Here is a 21,767-nt window from a genome sequence, read left to right as displayed (position 1 = left end):
CGGTCAAGAATTTTCTGTTGTGCATGGACAATGTGGAAGCTTCTTTCTCAGCCACTGGCTCAGCTGAACCAACGCACACAATTAGTCTCCACAACACATTAGCATAAGTGCTGTTGTATAAAATGACCAACCTAACTTCAAGCTCCTCATAAGAATTCCCAAGTGCCCAACATCTTGCTATATGGGGTATCTCCCATTTACAGTTTGGTACAACACACTTGGGATCAGTCGCGTTGACCATTGAAAAGCAGAACGGATGGTATCTGTGGGCACATGGCAGCTGAAAGACACTGGCCGTATATTTGTTCGACAGTTCTTGACCACAGGCCACACAATTTCCACACAAAAAAATAGTATCCACACTAAATTTAGACTTGGAAGGTGGAGTGGCACTAGAAGGGCCCTGCCCTCTCTTTTCATGAACTTGCTGGACCCCTTCATGAAGGAGGCCTGCCTTTTATGAAAAACAAAGGAAGATTATTGGACAACATACCATGATGGGGGACATACAGGCCCTAGAAGCAGGCACTTGCAAGCACCTTGGAGCAGTTGCTGGAACATTCAAGGACTTGTAGACACTTGCAAGTGCCTGCAAGTGCTCTATCTATCTACTTGCAACACTTTGAGGCACTTGCTAGCACTTGGAAGCTCTTTATAGCACTTTCGAAGCACTTTCAACCACCTGCAAACTCTTGCAAATGCTTGCAGGGTCTTAAAAGTGGTTAAAAGTGCTTTAAATGCTTAAAAAAGCTATGAAGTGATTGCAGAATAAACTTTTAAGCGCTTTGAAAGCATTTTGAAGCAATTTTAACCACTTTGAAGCACCTTCAAGCACTTGCACGACTTTGCAAGTGGTTGAAAGTGCTTCAAAGTGCTTTAGTGTGCTTGCAAGTGGTTCAAAGTGCTTGCAAGTTCATAAAAGCTAGACACTTTTTAGCACTTGCAGGCATTTGTAGGTGTTTAAAAGTGCTTGGAAGTGCTTGTAGGTGCTCTATCTATCCACTTGCAGCACTTTGAAAGGCACTTTATAGCACTTGGAAGCTCTTTTTAGCACTTTCGACCACTTGCAAACTCCTACAAGTGCTTGCATGGTCTTAAGAGTGGTTAAAAGTGATTGTAAAAATCACTTATAAGCACTTTGAAAGCATTTTGAAGAAATTTTAACCACTTTGAAGCACCTTCAAGCACTTGCAAGAGTTTGTGAGTGGTTGAAAGTGCTTCAAAGTGCGTTAATGTGCCTGCAGGTGGTTCAAAGTGCTTGCAAGTGCATAAAAGTTAGGCACTTTTTAGCACTTGCAAGCATTTTTAGGTGTTTAAAAGTGCTTGGAAGTGCTTGCAGGTGGTTAAAAGTGTTTGCAAGTGCTAAATAGTCAAGCATTTTTTAGCACTTGCAAGCACTTTTAACCACTTTTAAGAACTTGAAAGCACTTGCAGGCATTAGATGTGTTTGGAAGTGCTTGCATGTGCTTAAACGAGCCTATAGGTGGCTAAAAGTGCTTAAAAGGTGAGCACTTTCAATGACTTTTAGCACTTTAAAGATAGAGAAGTCTGGAGTACTGCATGGCTGACACCTCCTCCTTCATCCTTGCAGCATCATTGAATCCAAAGGACTTGGAGAATACCCTTGTAAGGGCTCCAATTTCAGCCTCGTTTTTGGCAATCGCAACTGCATTTTCTATTGGAGAGGCTTTCAATTTCTCCACCTCCTCTCTGAGGCTCTCCACCTTTGCAATGATGGGTCCATAAGTTGAGGAGGTACCTATGTTGCACAACCATAAGTCCCGCTTTGCAGCCAGGATTGTCTTTGCTAGACTTCACCTTCTCTTCTGCCGTCATTGCCTGCTGCTCAAGGTCATCAGCAAGATTATCAACCCATGCTGTGTAGAGGGGCTGAGAGGCTATCCACATGTGTTGTAGAGGCTAGACTCTGCAGAACGCCCCAAGACCGTCCAAAACATTCTCTATCGGTTCTTCAAATGTGGGGGCTTCCTTCATGCCGTAATCGAACATGATTTTTTGTATTTTTCGATTGAGCCCCCCTTTCTCGCTCTTGACATATTCTAATACTTGATCCCCGACCAAAGCCCATGTAATCTTATGGCTATCGGGGTCTGCTTTGGCAGCATTGCAGTATTCATATGCAAACCCCCTCTCAAACCTCGTCACAATGAGCTCGTCGTTGGAGGGGGCAGCCTGGTAGACCTTCTGATACAAAAGCCTGCATGCATCGTAAAGGTGGTCATGCACCTAGTGAAGGAAGATCTTAGTCTTCTTCTTCTCTGGCACCTTGAACTCTGTTGGCCACTGTTCAGGTGACAGGTCCTTGTCTGTTAAATCCTTGCACAGCTTGTCCTCCATGCTCAGTCCATATTCCTCATGCAACTGCAATGGAGAATAGCAAAACCTAGATAGTATTAGATACTCCACCGATGCCGTGAAAGCAAAGCCATGTAGAAAAATGATTTGCAGCCAATGCTGAAAAATAGGATGTTTTGCCATGCATTGCCATGAGGCGCATAGACATGACCAAAACACAATGTAAAACTCACCTTTTCGAGCAGATTTTTTAGTCAACAAGCCGCATTTGGAGAGGAAATTTTTGGTGGTCGTGTTTGCTGTTGGGGTCTGCAGTGTCGTGTCAGTTTGCAGGGGACTGCTGTGTCGTGGTTGTTGAAGGAGTTTGCTGTGTCGCATATGTTGCAAGGGTTTGCTGTGTGGTGGCTGTTGTTGCGGGGCTCTACTGTGATGTGGTGTTTGTTGCAGGGCCGCCTGCTATATCACCTCCGTGCTCTGAGTTGGGATTTTGTGCTTTTTGGAGGGAGTGTTCTTCTTGGGAGTCATCTTTGCAGAGGGTGCTGTTGCAGCCTTTATGCTTCCGTGCTGGGGGCAATGGGGGCAGAGCTCCACCAGGGCTATGGCAGAGCGCGACGGGTGCAATGGGGGACAGAGCGCAACGGCTACAACATGCAATGGGGGGAGCAGGAGCTATGGGAGTAGAGCGAGCACACAGGTACATGCGAGCGTTCGAGTGACAAGTTAGTTGCGTGAGAGGAAAGGAGAAAGAGGACAATGAGTGTAGGCCATGCTGACTGTAAGTTCAAAACAGGGAACCCACTCCAGCCCATAATGGCTCACATGCATCTAGATTATAGGTACATATATTATATTGCATGCAAATATAGAATTTCCCTCTCCCTCTTTTCCCAAATTTGAAAACTGTGGAATTTCCCTCCACCTAGGTGCTATTGGTGGTACCACTAAAAGGTGCAAAAAGTTTTAGAGGAGAGGGTCTAACATTGCTCGGTTGATTATGGTTCCTGTTGACCTTGCTCGTAGCTCAATAATGGTTAAGCCAAAGGCAAGCCCCAAAAGACTCCATTATTAAGTCTAAAGCTCCCAATGGTGTACCTCGAACTAAGTTCTTTTCAACCAAGATAATAGATCCCTATTCGACTTACCCTCTTGCAATGAACAGGTCCAACCTTTCATGGACAACTTAAGGACCTCTCTTCTTAAGCAAGAAAAGAGAAACCAATACCTCTGATACCAATGTAACGAAATTGGACTATGAACATTGAGAGTAGCAGAATAAAGATAATTGTTGTGAGCATTTTTATGGGAATTCTTCAAGAGCATAAAGAGAAGGCTTGATTAGAGATAGCAACATAAATATTATACTTAATTAGCTTGGCATGAACAATACTTTGGAAGAGAGAGAATTAGTGAAATTGACAACAGTTGAGGACCGGATTTATGTGGAGCCGGTCCCCCCTCCAAAAGGCTCTTGTATTATAGATTCTCACATAAGGAGAGACTCGGTAAAATACAAGCTTGTGTTTTTTGAGACCTCTTTGGTGCAATGAAGATGGTAAGCTTTATGCACCACAATTATGCCCGTAATTAACTTAACAAAAGTATTAACTTTTCCCCGGCCTCAATCCCAAGACCTCAAACACCTTCGAAGGTGGAGAGAGCTAGCAGGGTGTGAGGGTAGGGAAGAGGAAGAAGAAGTAACATAAGAGAAAGAAGTAGTATCTTCCCATACCATTACTCATAGAGCATAGCATAGTATAGCATAGTTATGGAGAAGGAGAAGATGGCAAGCATAGCTTTGAAGCATGGCTCTTGGTTGGAATTGCATTCCATAGCCAAGAGGTGTTGGTGTCGGCTCTCAACTTCTCAAGCTTGGAGAAGGAGATGAAGTTCTTGCACTTCACACAATGAGAATGAATGTGTGTGTGTGTGTGTGTGTGTGTGTGTGTGAGAGAGAGAGAGAGAGAGAGAGAGAGAGAGAGAGAGAGAGAGAGAGAGAGAGAGGGAGTATATGCACAAGCAACCCCCCTTCTTGCTTGGGTCGACCCCTCTTCCTAGCTCTTGATTGGATTTGATTAGACCTCCTCAAGCCTAGCCAATCACATGCTTTGTGCATATCAAGCAACAAGGGTAGCATTTGGACAAGTGTCCTCCTTTCCCCTTTGAGAGAGAGGGCTTGAATATTGCCTGGCTAATTGTTTAATTAAACTAAATTCTCATTGGACCTCTTTAAGGCCTATCCAATAGGGTTTAAGCACACCACAACGGCAACATGGGGAGGGGCTTGACAAGTGTCATATATGCCTCTTGTGGAAGGGGTGCCTCTTGGGAGTGTGCAAGAGTGTTCTCTCTCATCCCTACTTCTAGGGCTTGCCCCCTCCTTTGTAGGCTTCTTGGTTGACTTCAAGCTTCTCAAGCTCCTTAACCCTTAAGCTTGACAAGCACTTCTAATGAAGTTAACCCTGAGGTCTTCTAAACTCCATTATCTAGCCATTGCCCTTTTTGATAGACCATTTTTGGACCCATTACCTTCTGTCCCTTTGGTCCCGTGCTGAGATAGATCTAAAAACACGTCTGTATTCTAACTCTTGTTCCCATTTATTTTCCCACATTAAGTGATCAGTTCAATATGAGAAAATCATTTGGGTTAGTTAGATGTAGATTTTATGACAGGGACACCTTCAAATTAAACATCAAATATCTTTAAGATAGACTCATAATGCAAATAGCATTGGGAATGAGGAGCTCTTTAAATGACTTTCTTTTCATGCCACTTATGTTCATCATAACAAAAGATTGAATCATATCAATTCAAAACATCTCACTATTGGATCCTACGTTTTAAGTGGCCTCATATTGGCCACTTTACCCTAGCTTCATCCACAAAGGATAGAGAGTTAGGTTGCTTCCGTCTAAAGAGATTTTTAAAGACCATTTAAAAATACAAAGTGAGGAGTTCTAATCATCCATTGACCTGCCCCACCCTAAACTTGCACATCCATTTCTTCAGTCATAAGAAAAATAATATACACATTTATTGGAAAGACCTGCACCTGTGTTACCTCTATCCCTTTTAGAACTCATTTGAAACTCCAGAAGTCTTGAAACCACGCCCCATAGTTCTTGAAGGGGGAAAGAACTGTTCTACATACCATTTCTATTAAAGCTTGTTTGTTATATTCACTCTCATATTTTAAAACAACATCTAGTACTATGCATAGAGATATACCTTGTGTGTCTCAGTTGAAAGCCATGAGAGAATGGACATTGCCGAAACCTTGATGATGGAGTTGGTGTTGGAGCCGCATCGTGCGCAACAAGGTCTTGACTCAGTGGTGGTCCTCCCAAGGAAGGGACGACTTGTTGCACAACATGGTGTGCGCATAGGGGATTCTCTCCAAGTGTCTTGCCATGCAAGAGAGTTATTGAGTGACGAGCTTGATTGAATTAGGGTGTTATGATGGAGTGGAGAAAAGTGGGAGAGTGAAGGATGCACTTAAGGAAGGGAAATGAGAAGAGGGTCTCCATCCCTTGTCACTATATGACACGGGGGTATGGTTCAAAGGGGATCTAGGGCCCAAATTTGGGGGGGCAAAGTGGCTTTAATCTCAGCTCTCGGATCATCCAATGAACTGGGGTGAACTAGAGCCGAGTAAGCTAGGGTGCGATTGTGTGCCAAGTAACACACGCTAGTGTGATGGTAGGGCTTTCGTGTGTTTACTGTGAGGTCTCGCGTACGACCCACACCCCATAAAACGGATGAACTCGAGGCGCCGTTTTTGTCCCCAATTCATCCGGAGTTCACCTCTAGTTCACCTGGTGATAGGACGGCTGAGATAAAAGCAACTCCGCGCACCCAAATTTGGGTCCAAGATTCCCTGACTGACTCCGTGTGAGATAATGACGAGGGTGAGCTTTGTTCAAAATAAATTTTACTAACCCAACTCACCTGTCAGACATGGCCCTAATCTTTTGAATGACCCCATTCATTGCCACTGCTTTGTCGACTGTATGAAGACTTGGCAAGCCAGCGCCGAGAAAGCAGCTATGCAGTCTAATTATGCGCGGACCACTAGCTGTACAGGTGCTTAGGGCAAGCTCGCTAGATGGATAGTGCAAGTGGCCGGGAGGGAGCTGCGATGGTTTTTCTGATAGCACATTGAAGGGACACTTCTAGGAAACAAGGTAGTCATGAAGCTCAGTGAGCGAGAGAAGAAAAGAAGGCCATAGCTGATCGTTCAGAGAGCGACCTAACCCACAGCTAACAATTTTGACAAACTGGTAGACATGTGGACATATGGGGGAGTGCCATATGTATGAAGAGGGGCTGCTGAAGCAGCAGTGGCAGCGTTGCTTTTGGGACGGGAGGCATCTTTGCAGGCGGCAATCAAGGAGAGCCGGGCATAGTCTGAACGGCTTACATATATGGGAGGTATGGGCATTATTCGTATCGTCTTTTATGTCTTTCCTATAGCATGTTAGTGCAAGAAAATGAAATCCATAATAACCAGATACATGTGAATTTGATTCACCACTCCAGAAGCTCCCCAACCAGATTGATGTTGGATAAGAGACTCTCCAAACACGACCAGGTGCTGTCAAAGATGCCATTTATGGAATAAAATCAGTGGCAACCACAAGTAAAGGTGATTAGTGCTTTTTAAGCTACTACGAGTTATGCGTGGTTGGCACAGTGATCGCAAATTGCAATTAAGATAAACTTACATACGATGAAGTGTCTAAGACTAAAACCAGATAGATATTACTTTGAATTGCAGTGACTAATTAAGACTCAAGAGTGGGAAACTCACACATAATGAAGTGTCTAAGACCAAACCTAAATAGATACTACTTTGAATTGTGACTTAAGACTCAATAATGGGAAACTTCCATATGGTGAACTGTCTAAGACTTTAGATTGTGCTGCTAAAAACACTTTTATTCAAAATTTGATCCTTAATTCACTGAAGTGGGGATAGGAAATGAGTACATATAATTGGCATAGAGAAAAAGGGGAAAAGAAGTTCCCTACAGATGATGATCCCGGGCTGCCTCACCAAGTTCAAGGACTTGATTCATTCTCACCACACAAAATCAGAGGTCCTGCATAAGAAAACCATCATGCGCCTGTGTAGAACTGTATGGTAAGGCAAGCTATCCTCTGTAAATCTGATAAGCGGCCATTGCTCAAAAATTGAAAGGATAGATAATCCTGGACCTTGTACATTGATTGATTCATGTACTGTATGTAGAACAGAATTTATCTTCCTCTTCTAAGCGACAGATAGAGAGGGAAACAATGCTGGCCACAAAATTTTGAGCGATGACGGTGCTCACTCTTTAATAAACGGAAAAAACGACTAATTCTGTCCGAGTGCTATATCATGTTTCTTTTCTGTTTTTCCCTTCCTTTTTTTTCTTTTGCTTCATGGTATGTATATAAAAAGAAAGGAATGATTATTTGCATATGGTTTTGAAAAGTTGATAGAGAAGGTACTGGAGGTAACAGGTTCGGTTTAGCCGAGCCATATTCTGTAATTTGTCTGGGCTGGGTGGTGTGGGTGATAAATCTGTATGCCTTCCTAGGCTGTGGGCATAAGAGTAATGCCTGGTGCTGCTAAGCTACGGCTTGGCTACTATATTGTTGGTGATGGTTGTGAGGTTGATAATAAGAAGTGCCGGCGTTAGTGCTTCGGATGCGCATATTAGTGCAGGGAATGTCCTGCTTTCGCTCATTGAGTTTGTTTATCTGCGAGTGCATATATTTCACCTTCTCTTTCCTTTCTTCCAATCTCATTTGCTTGTCCCTGCACTCCACACTGCAAAATGCATTCTCACCCCTGTTTGATCATCACAACAAACAAAATCCCTCTATGAGAAACTTTCAAAAGCATGTTTAATGGAAAGGCCACGCAATTTTAGCCCAAAAAGAAACATCGTTTTGTTGTTTACGTTAACACAGCAACGAGACCTCTCGATGACCGAACGAATAAAAATGCGGAGATATACTCTTCTGTGTACTAAAATGCTCTTGGCCTTTAGAAGCAGTAGAGGTGAGGTGACAATGGTATATTCTTGTACTATGTAATGCACTCATATTCAGGTAATTGCTTATGTGCTTTCAATTACTCCACCATTAGGCGCACATCTACAGTGTCGAATTTGTATGAAATTTTGTGCTTTCAAATTAACAACAATATCCAAAAAATTGCAAGAAAGTGTAAACATGGTCGAAGGGGGAGCCTACAAGATTATAAGAAGAAAGATACCTGTACATGAAGATATCACGGCCCTGTCCGAGAGGACGCTTACAGAGAAAGCACGACTCCAAAAAGCTCATGGATTGTCCCAAGTTTGGGGTAAACTCGGGAGCTAGCGGAGAGGTCGCAAGGTACAAAGCATGGCGATCTTGTGCCAATTCCAAGCTAATTTGATGACTGGTCGCAACCCCTGCAATAGATGTCCCCTCCACATCAAAGATATTTTCACTGTCCACATCATTCATCTGCTCATTATCTTGAATATAATGATCATGTGCCTCATTCATGCTGACATTTTGAGAATATGTCTCATGAGTTGAGGCTCCTTGTGCAGCGCAGGTTATCTGCATCGATGCTTTGGGGATTGAACTTATATGCTTATTGGAGAGAAGCTCTTTTGGGGTAGCTTCACTCATTGTAAACCCTTGCCATATCAAGCTACCTTGTTTGATTATGGTGCCGCTATTCGCACATGAAGGGCTTGCAACAATTGGGTTGCCTTTGAAGGATGATTTGCTGGCCTCAACGGTCGACGACTTGCCCACTGACACTTGATCACTGCACGCAATCTGTCTAGCAGCGGCTAAAAGAGTTTGAAGAGCTGAGCGTGGGGTAAACTGCGCCGATCTCTTTGTAGACGGTGGTGCACCTGCGCCACCTCTGCTGTAATACTTTGGATCATCATCACACATATCATGGGGATGTAGCCGGGTGGCCATATTGTTCGGCAGGGGCATACTGGGGCTCTCAGAATTCGATGCCGGTGCCCAGATGTTTGTGGCTGGCTGTGGGCAGCTCTGCTCGCTGCCGCCAGCTGCATCACTGTTAATCATGGGATTGAAGCCAATGATCTGTGGGATAATCGCTGGGACTTGCGGATTAACTACGGGATTTGGATGGTTAATTCCGACAGGATTCTCTCTTCCAGCTGTACTAGCTGGCAGATCATGGGCCTGATGATAATTATGATGATGCAGATAAAGCGGCCCCATATTCTGAGAAATGCTTGCTGTCCTCCGGATTGTACGGCACCGCTTGCCAAGCATTGTGTATGAAATTTCAATAGCAGGCACTAACTACCTCTTAATTCTCTGCGTACGGATGTGACTTAACTGATCCAAGAGGGATTAATGTATATGCTGAATTTTACAGCGCCAGAATTGATGTTGTTGTCGCCAAAATTGATGAGAGAAAGGGTGAGGGAATTCAGGAGTAATAGGAAATGAGAAGATCAAAGCACTAAGTAAGCAATATAATTAACCAGCTTGTCAGTGCTAATCATATAAATGATTATCAGTTACTCTTAATTGTAGCTGGAAATCTCTCTCTCTCTCTCTCTCTCTCTCTCTCTCTCTCTCTCTCTGCTGAAGCTTGTTGGGACTCGGGAGCGGGGCGCACCCTCCTTGAGCTAATTTCTCATTTGGGTCATTGTGCATGTAATACATTTATATGGGGAGACCGAGAGAGAGAGAGAGAGAGAGAGAGAGAGAGAGAGAGAGAGCACACCCCCTCACCGTCATACACAGGCCTACGTAGCCGCCGGGTCCCTCCCGCTGATATAATAAAATAACGTACAAGCAAAGTTAACCAGCTCGCCCCAGGCCGGCCATATCTGGAGGTAAAAAGAACGGTGTTCCAGGTGGCGCCCGGCCAACTAGCCGAGCCCCACCTCTGCTACATTTGGCGGAGCTTGCATTTAGTCAGGAGGCATCGTGTTCCCCACTGCTCGGCCAAATTTTGCTTGCACGTACTCACGATGCCAAACACTCTATCCTGCCTGCTGCTATATTTGGCGGTAGCAGGATCCTACTACTCTACTCTAAGAGGGCTTTCCCACTGCTAGTTTCAAACCAAATATAGAGTGAAATAGAAAATGTAGGGGTGCGATCCACAAACCTCCTTTTTTTTGGGGGGGGGGGCAGAATTACGAAGGTTCGATGATAACCCTCCCAAGAGAAAAGGTGAATTACAAAGACAACTATTCCACCATAATAAGCCTTGATACTAAGAAGTGTCCGATGATAACCCTCCCAAGAGAAAAGGTGAATCACAAAGACAACTATTCCACCATAACAAGCCTTGATTTCAAGAAGGAACTAATTAAGGAAGACTTCCATTTTTGCCAGCAGATGTTCGTTTATATATCATGATGCTGAGAGAGAGATCTAGCATCCTTCATCTCAAGAAGATTGATTTTAGTTGTTTGGACCATATCAAACCTGTAGAGGTAGAAGGGGTCATAATCTGCAAAGAGATAACAAAACGGAGAAAAATTGTTGAAATACAATGTTTATGGCTTTAAGAGGTCTCTGTCTCATCCTTGCATAGCTCAGCATAACTCCCTATGTCTATATAGAGCTCTCTGTTTAGGCAGATGTTCTCCGTTTCAATTTGTAGATCCTCTGCATGCACCCCATAGAGAGTAGTAGCTTGATGCTCGTCTGACACCACCTCAGCGGCTTCTGACTGAGCATCTTCTTCGATCTCCTCCATTGATGTCGTCGTGATTGGCACATGGTAGCCCTCATACGTCCGTGTACTGCGGGGGCTACCTCTATGACGTACCACCAGTTTAATGCAAACTTTGTAGGATGAAATATCACCTGCCAGAGCCACATAACTTACATGAGAGCTTCCAAGCACATAACTTCTAAAACTGGATAGCTATTTACAGACTTACTTGTTCACAATGCTCGGGTAGTACAAAAGTGTCTCCTAGGTCGGTCCATTCTTTAGTTGAATCCACCTCAAGGAAACCAAACTCTCCTCTGCGCACAGTAGCGTTGCGACCCTCTATGTTTATCTCGAACCATTGCACGTCGAACAAGTCGACAAAAAATCCTCTTTAATCGATTCTCAAAATCTCTTATAGCGTGCCGAAGTAAGTGAGTTCCGCCACCACAGGATCTGCATCAGAGGACCGTTGTCGACTAGACTGCTCAAATTTTTCCATGATTCCACAATCTTGAGTAAAACGCTTTTTGTTGATCCATTCCACCTTAAAATGTCGACTTTTACATCATGCTGTTGTGTATGACTTATACTACAACCAACAAAGATTATGAGTGGCTGTTCAAACATCTAAAAAGTCGCTAGTCATACATTGCAAACTTACCTTGGTCGCGCAACCCCAAGAGTACTCCCACTCCTCCTTAGTCACTTCTTCACCGCACTGTTGTGCGCTTTTCAATTGGTTGTGCAACCATCTTAAGCTCATGAATGTTGGTAGTCCACACACGAATTTGTTACACAATTTTCACTATGATATATTCCACTTCAAACATACCTGACACATTTTATGCCAGTCGTGTGATTTCAAATCGGTAAGCTTCCCTTCTTTAGTGAAACACGTTCGGAGCGAGTGCATTACGCCATGGGGGTCCGCACAGATCGAATGGTCTCTTTTACTTTGCGTTGTTGGGCTCCTGTCAAAATCTATGGCGCTTTAGGGAGTTTTATTGATCCATCGGGTGCTGTTCTGCAACCAATATTGCTCCATACGATCCACATTTCTAAGGTCAATCTTGGCTCCCAAAGTATCTTTCTTGCTGGTCAGATGGTCCTACGACAGATTACCCACATTCTTGAATATGTGCATTGGATCGAGCAAGTGATTAATCATAAGTCTGGCTCAATATGGTAACTCGTACCATAGAGAAAGTCTCTTCAAGCTTGGGGACAAACCGTCATTACACATCTCCTTATGCTCTAACCATGCTTGTGCAGACATCCGATGGCTCTCTTCCCAAAAAGCCGTTGCATAACTTATGATTCTCTGGAAGATACGCTTGATGACCTTCGTAGATTTTGCTTCTTCAATGAGGGCGCCCGATGTGCATTAAGTCTAGGTCCACATGTGACACATGCTCTGTATCCGCTTGTTTGAAGCTCTGCATGTATACACATGACAATAGATAAGCTTGAGAAAAACCAAGATTTATAGTGTTTGAGTTTAGTGTAAATCACCTGAGCATTCTGTTAGTCCGGGATAGTCATGTATGGTCCACATTAGAATGCGTCTAATCAAAGCATTTAGTCGACGAGTGTGTTGGCTCATATCCACCACTTCTATGCCAATCCACAATTGTTGTAGCTCTTTCAATAGTGAACAAAGATACACATCCATATTATTCACTTTATACCGCCCCGACACAATCAAGCTTCGAAACAGGTGCCCCTTCTTGGTAGTCAACCACGGGGAATGTTGTAGTTGACGATGACAACGGGCCATACACTGTAAGATGTTGATCTCAGACCAAATGGATTTACGTCATCCATAGACAGGCTTATGCGTAAATTTCGAGCTTCCTTGGAAAAATTAGGCCATGTATCGTCTATATGTTTCCAAGCTACGCAATCTGTAGGAATCCGTAGCACACCATCCGAAGATCTATTCTCCTTGCGCCATGATGCTAGGGCAGCCATGGACTTACATTTGAAGAAATGCTTGATGCGAGGAAGCAGAGGAAAATGTCGCAAAACCTTTTGTGGAATTTTTTGTCCGTTCAACTCGATATCTCTCGGAATCACATTTCGGACACTTCTCCATGTCTATGTATTCCCCTCTAAAAAGAATGCAGTCGTTAGAACAACGTGAATCGAATTGTAATCCATTCCCAAGTTTCGCAAGATCTTTCTTGCTTCCTCTCTGGAATCTGGCATCACATTATCAACTGGTAGTATGTGCTCTTTGAGCAATCTACACAGTGAAAAAAATGTGGTACACTTGTGTAAGTAATCTATCAGATCGTTATACATATAGAGTTTTTTATCAGTGAAGTAAACACATTGTAATAGATCACCTGAAAAGCGTTGTGATGCTAGTGTCACTCCATCCGAACTTTGCCTGCATGTTGAGAAGAACCAAGAGCGCCTTCAATCTAAACACACGTGCTCCATCATACAATGGCGGATCGGCTTCATTTTTCATATCATCATAGATAAGCCTTTCTAAATCCATGATCGTCTCAATCATTTCATCGATCTCGGGCTTAAACATTGCCTCATTGGGACCGTGGTCTGCATGATCATCCTCTAGTTGTCAGAGGCTATATCTTGTGGGCTCACGTATGCTTCTTGACCAAAGCGCCTACAAACACGTCTCTTGGGTTGCAAGATTGTTGCCTGTTGGCCAGCGTCAGAGTCCGACGAGTTATAATTGGCAACAACTCGATCTATAATAGATGGATCAAACTTGCCAAATTCGCGAACGTGCTGCAAAGAAACGCGTTTTGTCCGTCGCACAGCATGCTTGCATTGATTACAAGGACATAAAATCCTTGTTGAGAGATAGGTGTTTCGGTTGGATGGCCCCACATCCTTGTCACTACTCATAATAATGAATGTAAAAATCTTATAACCTGGATATAAATTTAATCTTCTATTGGCATCCTCCGTCTGTTATCTCTCTCTCTCTCTCTCTCTCTCTCTCTCTCTCTCTCTCTCTCTCTTTGTTCACACTGTAAACTACCTCACATTTTCTAGTCATGTCCGATTCCCACACACCTGGGTCTAAAGGTGCACGGAGATAAGAACCATCGGGTTATAATCTCATCTTTATTGGTCAATGCCTATATTTGTGGGTATGAGAAATCTACACACCCACGTCTACATGATAGTGCATGTAGTGGACAAAACCCCTTTGCCTCTTCTCTAACAGTAGCAATTCACAGCATCTTAACATCTCTTCACAACAGATTCTTGTTCGAGGGATTACTTAGCACATTACATGTTGGCCTCCAATATGAGTATCATGCCGTTGAAAGCTTTACAACTTAAGGTCGCATCCATATAGAGGAAGAGAGGATCACCATTTGTCTAACTCTAATTTTTTCCCGTAATCCCGAAGGTAGACTTTAATATAAAAACTAAATCCAAAACCTAATCTTAAATCTAACCTAATTGAACATATGATGATTCTGAGCTAATTGAACATGGTTAGTGGGTGAGTTAATAGGTGTCAGATTCTGATGAAAATACATATATTGTTGTGTACCTAGTGTTTGCTCTTTGGGCAAAGCCTTCATTGACATGCCTTAAAATCTAATTTAATCTTGAATCTAACATAAATTTAGATCCAATCTAATCTTAAACTCAATATAAACCTAAATCTAATCCAATCTTAAATCTAAATGTAATATAACTTAAATCTAAATCTAATCTAATCTTAAATCTTGTTTTAATTTTAAATCTAAATCTAATCTAATCTTAAACTCAACATAAACCTAAATATAATCCAATTCTAGCTCCTAAACCTAAATATAATCTAACTTAAACCTAACTTAGCTAATCTTAAATCTTGCCTTGTTGGACGGGAGCGACTCACACACCCATGAAGTCCATGCAAACACTACCTAGATCGACATAATGTCAATCGAGGACACAGATGACACGATAGGCACACGGAGGAAATCTCTTTAGCTTGTCAGGCTGAGACCATCCTACACATACAACACTCTGGAAGGCCAACTAAACCACAATCAAGAACCTCACTGCCCTCAACTACACCACCTAGCCACATACACACATACGAAAGGTAACTCACTTGATCATGCCAGATTCATACGAAACTTAAGGAACACCATCCCCTCACTAGGATACACCTGTCCCTAAGCTTCTACACTCAAAACCCTCACTCTAAACCCATCTGCGAAAAACGCGTAGGATGACAGAGCAGAATTTTGAAAGTGCTCGAAACTGAAATTTATGAGTACCTATGCGTAGCTTATGTCGCCACGATTCTATAGATTACTAGTACGCAGAAAACAGACATCGTTTGATACACATACGGCCACAAATAGCTCGTAGATGCGTCGACGTGTGCGCTTCGTCTCGCGTGGAATGCTTGGCGTTGTCGCGTAGCTCTCCTCAAGCCTACAGCAATGGTGCAGTCGGATCTCCAATGTGTTGAGCGAGCCGGGTGTAGTGAGAGGATAAAGCTCACGCTCACTCTCTTTCTCTCTCACACACAGTAGACGGTAGCGCTAAAGTTTTTATTATGATTAAAAAGTCATTTTTTACAAAATGACCTAGGTACCTTATATACTAAGGCTACCTTAGGTTTAACCAAAAATGGGGTTGAAAGGGTCAAATGGCTTTGTATTTACAATTTGGAAGTGCCATTGCACCCCGGCTTTTGAAACTAGAATAACTACTCATTACAAATGATGTTTATAGCCATAATCCACAGCATTTCATAACTTGCAAAAGATAAAACTTTGGTACAAAACTTGAGTTATGTTGTGTTGTTGACCCAACGGTCAACACTCCCCCCTTCCGCGTTCATGTCGTCCCCGACATGACCCGATTGTCGATGGTGATGTGGTATTTGCTGCCGTTTTGTTGTTGTGAAGAAAGTATAGACTATAGCCTTTGCAGTAGCTTGTCTTGTTCGTCCAATCCGATGTACATAGTCTTCGCATGATTCAGAAAAATCATAATTGATGACGAACTTTATGCCTTTCACATCCACTCTCGGAGCTGCAGCATTTGTTTCTGTCATTATAGGTCTGCTGCCATATCTAAATTTAAAAAGAACCCAATGTCGTTTAACTTGACTCTTATCATCATGGATAGAGAAAGCTCCATCCATCATTTGCTCCAGTAAATCTGTCAATTCAGAGTATTTGTGATTCTCAGAAACAACTTCTACAATCTGTAGAATTGAGTGATTGGCTTTCTGATCTTGTGAGCCAATGACAACTTTGTAAGGATTTTGTAGAAATTGTATGGTTAAACCCTTAACTTCTTTAGGCCAAGTTGCACTCCAATGCAAAGTCTGTTTGTCAGGCCGAATCCAGGACTTAATTATTCTAATTTGAGGTTCAAAACCCTGCCGAGCATTCGATGCGCATTATCAAGGACAAGCTTTTGAGATCCTCTGATACCCTTATGTCTGCTCTTTGTCATTGAGGACTTCTTTGTTCCTGAGTTAAGTTGTGTTGTTGACCCAGCGGTCAACACTTTGCTTTTGTTTTGGCTTCATCTGTTGCACTGCTTGTATCTTTGTCGAACCACAACATGAACTATGATCCATTAGAGCGGACGTCTATCATCGTAACCATTCATCTTTTGAGATCCTCTGATTACTTTTGTGTTTGCTCTTCTTCATTGGTAACTTCTTTGTTCCTGTGCAATCATGTTGTTAGTGTTGTCTGCAGCTTTGTCATTGTAGGCCATTCTTCGACTCGCCATTGAGGAGAAGTATGCTATGATCTGAAATTGGTGCTCCAATTCATTTGTCAATTGATTTGAGTAGCATTTCCTTATTGTTGATGTAGAAGGAATATGTACAAGAGGATGGTGATAGGTGTCTTTAGATTAGGGTCTAAAACCTGGATGACCAAAGGAAAAAAACCCGGTGGAAAAAAAATGCCTTTGGTATACGCTCTTATTGGAGTTGAGCAGTTGAACGTGAAGTACATGTTCATGAAAGGTGAGTGCTTGGGTGAAACACGGAAAGAGTGCCTGATGTAAGTGCCAATTATGGGACACTCTATATGCATATGAGAAATTTGTCAACAAAAGCATGCAATGTGAAAGAAGGAGATGATGGGTGTTTCGAGGAATAAATGTAGCACATGTGACATCAAAAGATGTCTCAATAGCTTCCACCTTTCCAAGAAGGGTTTTCGATGTAGAAGTTTCTCCACTCGTATCTCACTGTGCGAAGTACGTGAGTGTCTTTTGGACCTTCTCCTTCACTTCACCAGACGTAAGTACTTAGACTTCGACTCTTTTGCTCACCTATACCAGCATGAGCGACACAACGTAAATATGCTCAACTCTTCCAGCTTGAGCAGTACCTAGAATAGCTAAGAGGCTTAGACCACAGAGAATATTACTTGAAGCTTTGGGACTAACACCTCACTCATTTTGTGGCTTAGTTACTCGACTCTGACTTGTATGACTTGTCGGTTGCATGTTGACACTGCTTTGTGACAAGTTCTTCGGCTATTGTAGTGGCTGCTGAGACATACTTCGTGAAGTTTCATCGTTTCCCCGTACCTTCTTCTCTTTGTAGTGCTCAGGCCTCTCGTCAGTCTTTTCTTCATGTGGATTATGGATTTTTTAAATTTTTTCTTAATAATAAACAAAGAAAATCTTAAAACGAATTTAACAAAAGAAAAATCATTCAAATAGAAATCTAAATGCTATGTACACTATACACAAGTCCCTAGGGCTCATATATGGATTTTGTCCCCATACTCCTCTGTAACACTACTATGAGGGCATATACTCTAAATTTCGTCAAAAAATTATCACAATAAAACACAAAAATTCAATGCATCTCACAAAACATTGCCCTCTAATAGTCATAATGTTAGGTCCGCATTCAGAATGCCTCCCCCCTTCCTATTTGGAGCCATCCTTTACGACAGGGTATCGCAAAGGGTATGTGTTGTGCTTGGGCAATTAAAAGTTGTGCCTATGCAGGCCTTGTAGTGTAGCCCTATTATGCATACATAGTCAATGCATGGAAAAGATTTATGTTGTGCAAGATGTGGATATAAGCAATTTGCTTATTGGCATTTGTTGGCGAGGCTTCCTATTCTAAGCAATGTAATGGTCTTTGAAGCTCCTGTATCGTTGCTTGATTGAAGCGACTTGCTCTCTTCTAACTATACTGTAATTGTAGGAAGAATTATAAGAATTCAAGCGGCGATGCATTGACAGCAGTTTTGTTGTTCTTCTTTGGGATCCATTTCTTTGTGATTATTGACTGTTTTGTTGCTGACGCTCGTTTGGGAACCCATACTTGCCCGTGCTTCGTTTGTGTTTGAAGAGACTTCTTTGGGATCCACCTTTTTGTTGTGTGAGTCGACAGTGGTCTTTGCTTCGGCCCTTGTACGCTTGGTTGGTGACGGGATTCAGGCTTTGAAAGTTGATACTGTGGTTGTTTTGGAATCCAAATGAATTCTTGACTTTTTTGTGCTTGAATCAACTTCTTTGGAGCCCAAACCTGAGTTGTGAAAGCTTGTGACTTTGTGATATTCTTACCCATTCGTGCACGCTTTCCTTGTTTTTGTTTCGGTGTTGGATCTTGTGATTTTTCATTAGAGATCTTTGTCTTCTTGATCCATATCTGTTTTTGGCCGATCTGGCTTTTTGGTATCCACATTTGTCGAGCTTTTTGGCTTTGACTTGTTGTCCTGTTCTTTTGACCCGTCATGGTTGTTGCTGAAGGGGTTGGTGATAGTAATCGCCTGAGTTGATGATAGGGGATGTCGTAAGATTCATCACTATCGCTACTATCCTCAGCAAGGTTGACTTCTTGTACTTTCCCTTGATTTTTTGGCTGGTAGTGGAAAGTTACTGTCTGTTTGCTCGTGGGTGGTAGTTTCTTGGAGGACTTTTTTAGCCCATTGATTAGAGCATTGTTAGCTCGTTTCTCTGGTCGTATTCCTCCTAGGTGAGTCTTTGCATCCTTATTAGGAGCCATGTATGAGGATGCTTGTGGTGGCTGTGTCTTTACCGAGGACTTTGGAATCCACTTTTGATGCACTTTATTCATGTAGCGATGACATTGATCCTCGGGTCGTTGATCTTCTTGAAGCTCGAAGTGTTCTACAGAGAACTCGTCGTCTTCTTCATCTTTTGATTCTCCACATTTCTTTGTTTGCTCCTTATTTCGAGAGCTTGTTGATGTCTGGATCTCTTCGTTTTCCTGGATTACACACACTGCAAAATAAGGAACGACATCATAGCCATTTTCATCACAAAACTTTGTTGTGGGAGCATCCTCCACGACGCACACGTCCAGAGTAGCCAAGATGTGTTCCCATCCAAAAGGCTCTAACTCTTCTTCAGGAAATGGTTCTGGGATATAGTCCATATCCTCTATAACCCGCTCTAGGATACATTCCTCACGTTTCAAGCTACCACATTGTGAAGCTCCACACATCCACAATTCTTTAGTCTTACCTAACCAAGCTGGAAGTTCTGATCCTGCTACTGTGGCGGAATCAAACTCCTCAACCGGTGTTCTCGTCACATCCCTATAGCTATGGTCCCTCAAGTTTATCTTTGTTATGGTTTCCATATGTCTCAGGTATATATGGTCATAACCCCAATCTTGGACCATTTTCGATTGTCGCATGAATGGTCTTCCCAGAATGATGTCATAGTTGTTCTTCTTGCCAAAGTCAACAACAACAAAAGTGTGTTCATATTCAATGCCACAAGAAGTAACAAGTACTTTTTCTAGTAGTCCTAGGGGCTTTTCCTTGTGTCCGTCTGCAAGCTACAGGGTCATTCGTGTGGATATCAAGGCAGGTTTTCCCCATTTTTTCCAAACCTCTTTGGTTGCAATGGCCACACCAGCTCCACTGTCAAGGATTGCCATGGTTTTTACAGTATTGAATTCCACAGGAAGGGTGGTGTTTCCCTCTTCTCCCTCGTAATACTCACCTACCTTGTTTAATGGCACTGGCCTAGTATTTAGTTAAGGCATTTCAAGCTCTTTGATGCCTTCCTCGATTTGAGTCATTGGGGTTTTTACACCAAATTTCTCTAGACATTTACCCACATTAGCCCACATGTTTGGTCTTATTCTGAGCAACTCGGCTAACATTATTGTATAGGTGACTGGGGTAGATAGAATATCTACTAGCCCCTTTGAATTGATGGCCTTGTTGGGAGACAGTCTCTGTGATGGGACTGCAACCACATCTGACTTGGTCTCGTACTGTCCCATGTAGGACGGTAGTGTTCTTAGCGAATGGGGTTGACTATCCATAGATTGTACAGATCCTTTGTTACCCCAATACGATCACACGTCTAGATTCAATTGAGATCCAGTCTCAAACTCCTCTATTGGTGGTAGAAACACTCCTCGTTCATCACTAGTCTTGTCTACTCGTCTTCTTAGGTCATCGGCTTCATTGTCCTCTCTGACTTGTTTCCACAATTCGTCAAGACCATCTATCTCTTTACAATCCTCAGGTATAGCTTGGCGAAATCCCTCGAAAGAGTTATCTGTGGTATTCAGTACTATCCTTGGTTCTAATGTTGGGTCTTTGAGGTTTGGTCTGTGCTCATGACTAGAATCTGGCTCTTTTAGTTCTTGGTTTGGTGGGATTACTTGTGTAGGCATGACACGGATCACATCCTCAGGTTTTGCAAATGGTGGTTCTAGTAAGGCTTGGGCTATTTGAATAATTTTCTAGCACATTTCAAATTTTTGCTTTTCTAGTTCCGAATAGGGATATGTCATCCACGTGTGTTCTTGGGTTTGGTTGTTTTTGAGCCTCACATCATAGGCTTTCAAGAGGGCATCTAATGTCTCATTAACCTTCTCTACCAACACAGATCCTCCTGAACTAGCACTTCTCGGTTTCTCATCCGTGGATGGTTCTTCTAAAGGTTTAACCATCTGTGTAAGAGAAGGTGCCTCCTTTTCCTCATGTTGTTTTATCTTCTCCTCAGCCTCGGTAAGCTTCTCAACTGGGGATTTTTGCTCTCGTTCCTTGCGTGCTTTCATCCTAGTCTTTCTAGCTTTCCAACTATTTCGTTTGCTCTTAGTTTTTTGACTAGGTGCGTCTGTCTTTGGTCCATCATCTGTCTTTGGACTCATGTCACTTTCCGTGTTCTTTGTCTCTGGATTCTCATCAGCTTTCTTTTGAGCTTGTGCTCTCGTAACTACTTGAACTGTTACAACATTTTCATTTTCTGAGCTACTAGGTAGCTGAACAATCTTTGATACATTTGTCGTGATTTCCTGATTTGGTTTGGTTTTTTCGGGCAATCGAGGATCAAGTGAGTGATGCCACATTCAAGACAATAGGCATTTACTTGAGGGATCTCCGTATGAGGACATTGTTTGACCAAGTGGTTGTCACGACTTTTGTGACAATCTGTCTCTGGTTGAGGAGATTCTTTTAGCATTTCCTCTTGGCTATAAGCAAGCTTTGACCTAGATAAGCCGCTATTTGCAATGAATCGCAATGTCCTTTCGTCCATTTCATACCTTCTTTCTTTTGACTGAAACCGAGGAGGTGGAGGTTGTACCGGCCTCACCACTCCATGTGTTTCTCTCACATTTTGTTGCTCCGAAGGGTAATACTCACTTTGTTTGCAATAACCACATTGTAGCTGGGAACTGGCGGTTTTTCCATTGATGCTTCCTCATTGGCATGTCTCTCATTGTTACCTGCAATTCTAGCACCTGGCAGCATTGGAGGTTGTTGTCCCTAA

General features: G+C 42.7%; 2 protein-coding genes across 2 annotated transcripts; one reads left to right on the top strand and one right to left on the bottom strand.

The window, feature by feature from the left end:
- Positions 1-6,193: 6,193 nt before the first annotated feature.
- On the top strand, positions 6,194-9,047 carry LOC147432106 (uncharacterized). Its single transcript, XM_086492113.1, has 5 exons — positions 6,194-6,397; positions 6,479-6,498; positions 6,599-6,745; positions 6,854-6,959; positions 8,913-9,047. Exons 1-4 carry the CDS (start codon positions 6,325-6,327, stop codon positions 6,881-6,883), a joined length of 270 nt encoding a protein of 89 aa, XP_086348239.1. The 5' UTR covers positions 6,194-6,324; the 3' UTR covers positions 6,884-6,959; positions 8,913-9,047.
- LOC147432105 (uncharacterized) lies at positions 6,884-9,965 on the bottom strand. The gene is made up of 2 exons (XM_086492112.1): positions 8,583-9,965; positions 6,884-8,153 (listed from the first exon to the last, which is right to left on the bottom strand). Exons 1-2 carry the CDS (start codon positions 9,617-9,619, stop codon positions 7,931-7,933), a joined length of 1,260 nt encoding a protein of 419 aa, XP_086348238.1. The 5' UTR covers positions 9,620-9,965; the 3' UTR covers positions 6,884-7,930.
- Between the last annotated feature and the right edge of the window lie 11,802 nt (positions 9,966-21,767).

Source organism: Adiantum capillus-veneris, chromosome 20 (genome assembly GCF_014529385.1).
Source record: "Adiantum capillus-veneris isolate H3 chromosome 20, ASM1452938v2, whole genome shotgun sequence".
Lineage (NCBI taxonomy): Eukaryota > Viridiplantae > Streptophyta > Polypodiopsida > Polypodiales > Pteridaceae > Adiantum > Adiantum capillus-veneris.
The sequence above is the reverse complement of the archived record's forward strand: the minus strand, read 5'-3'. Positions and strand labels throughout refer to the sequence as shown.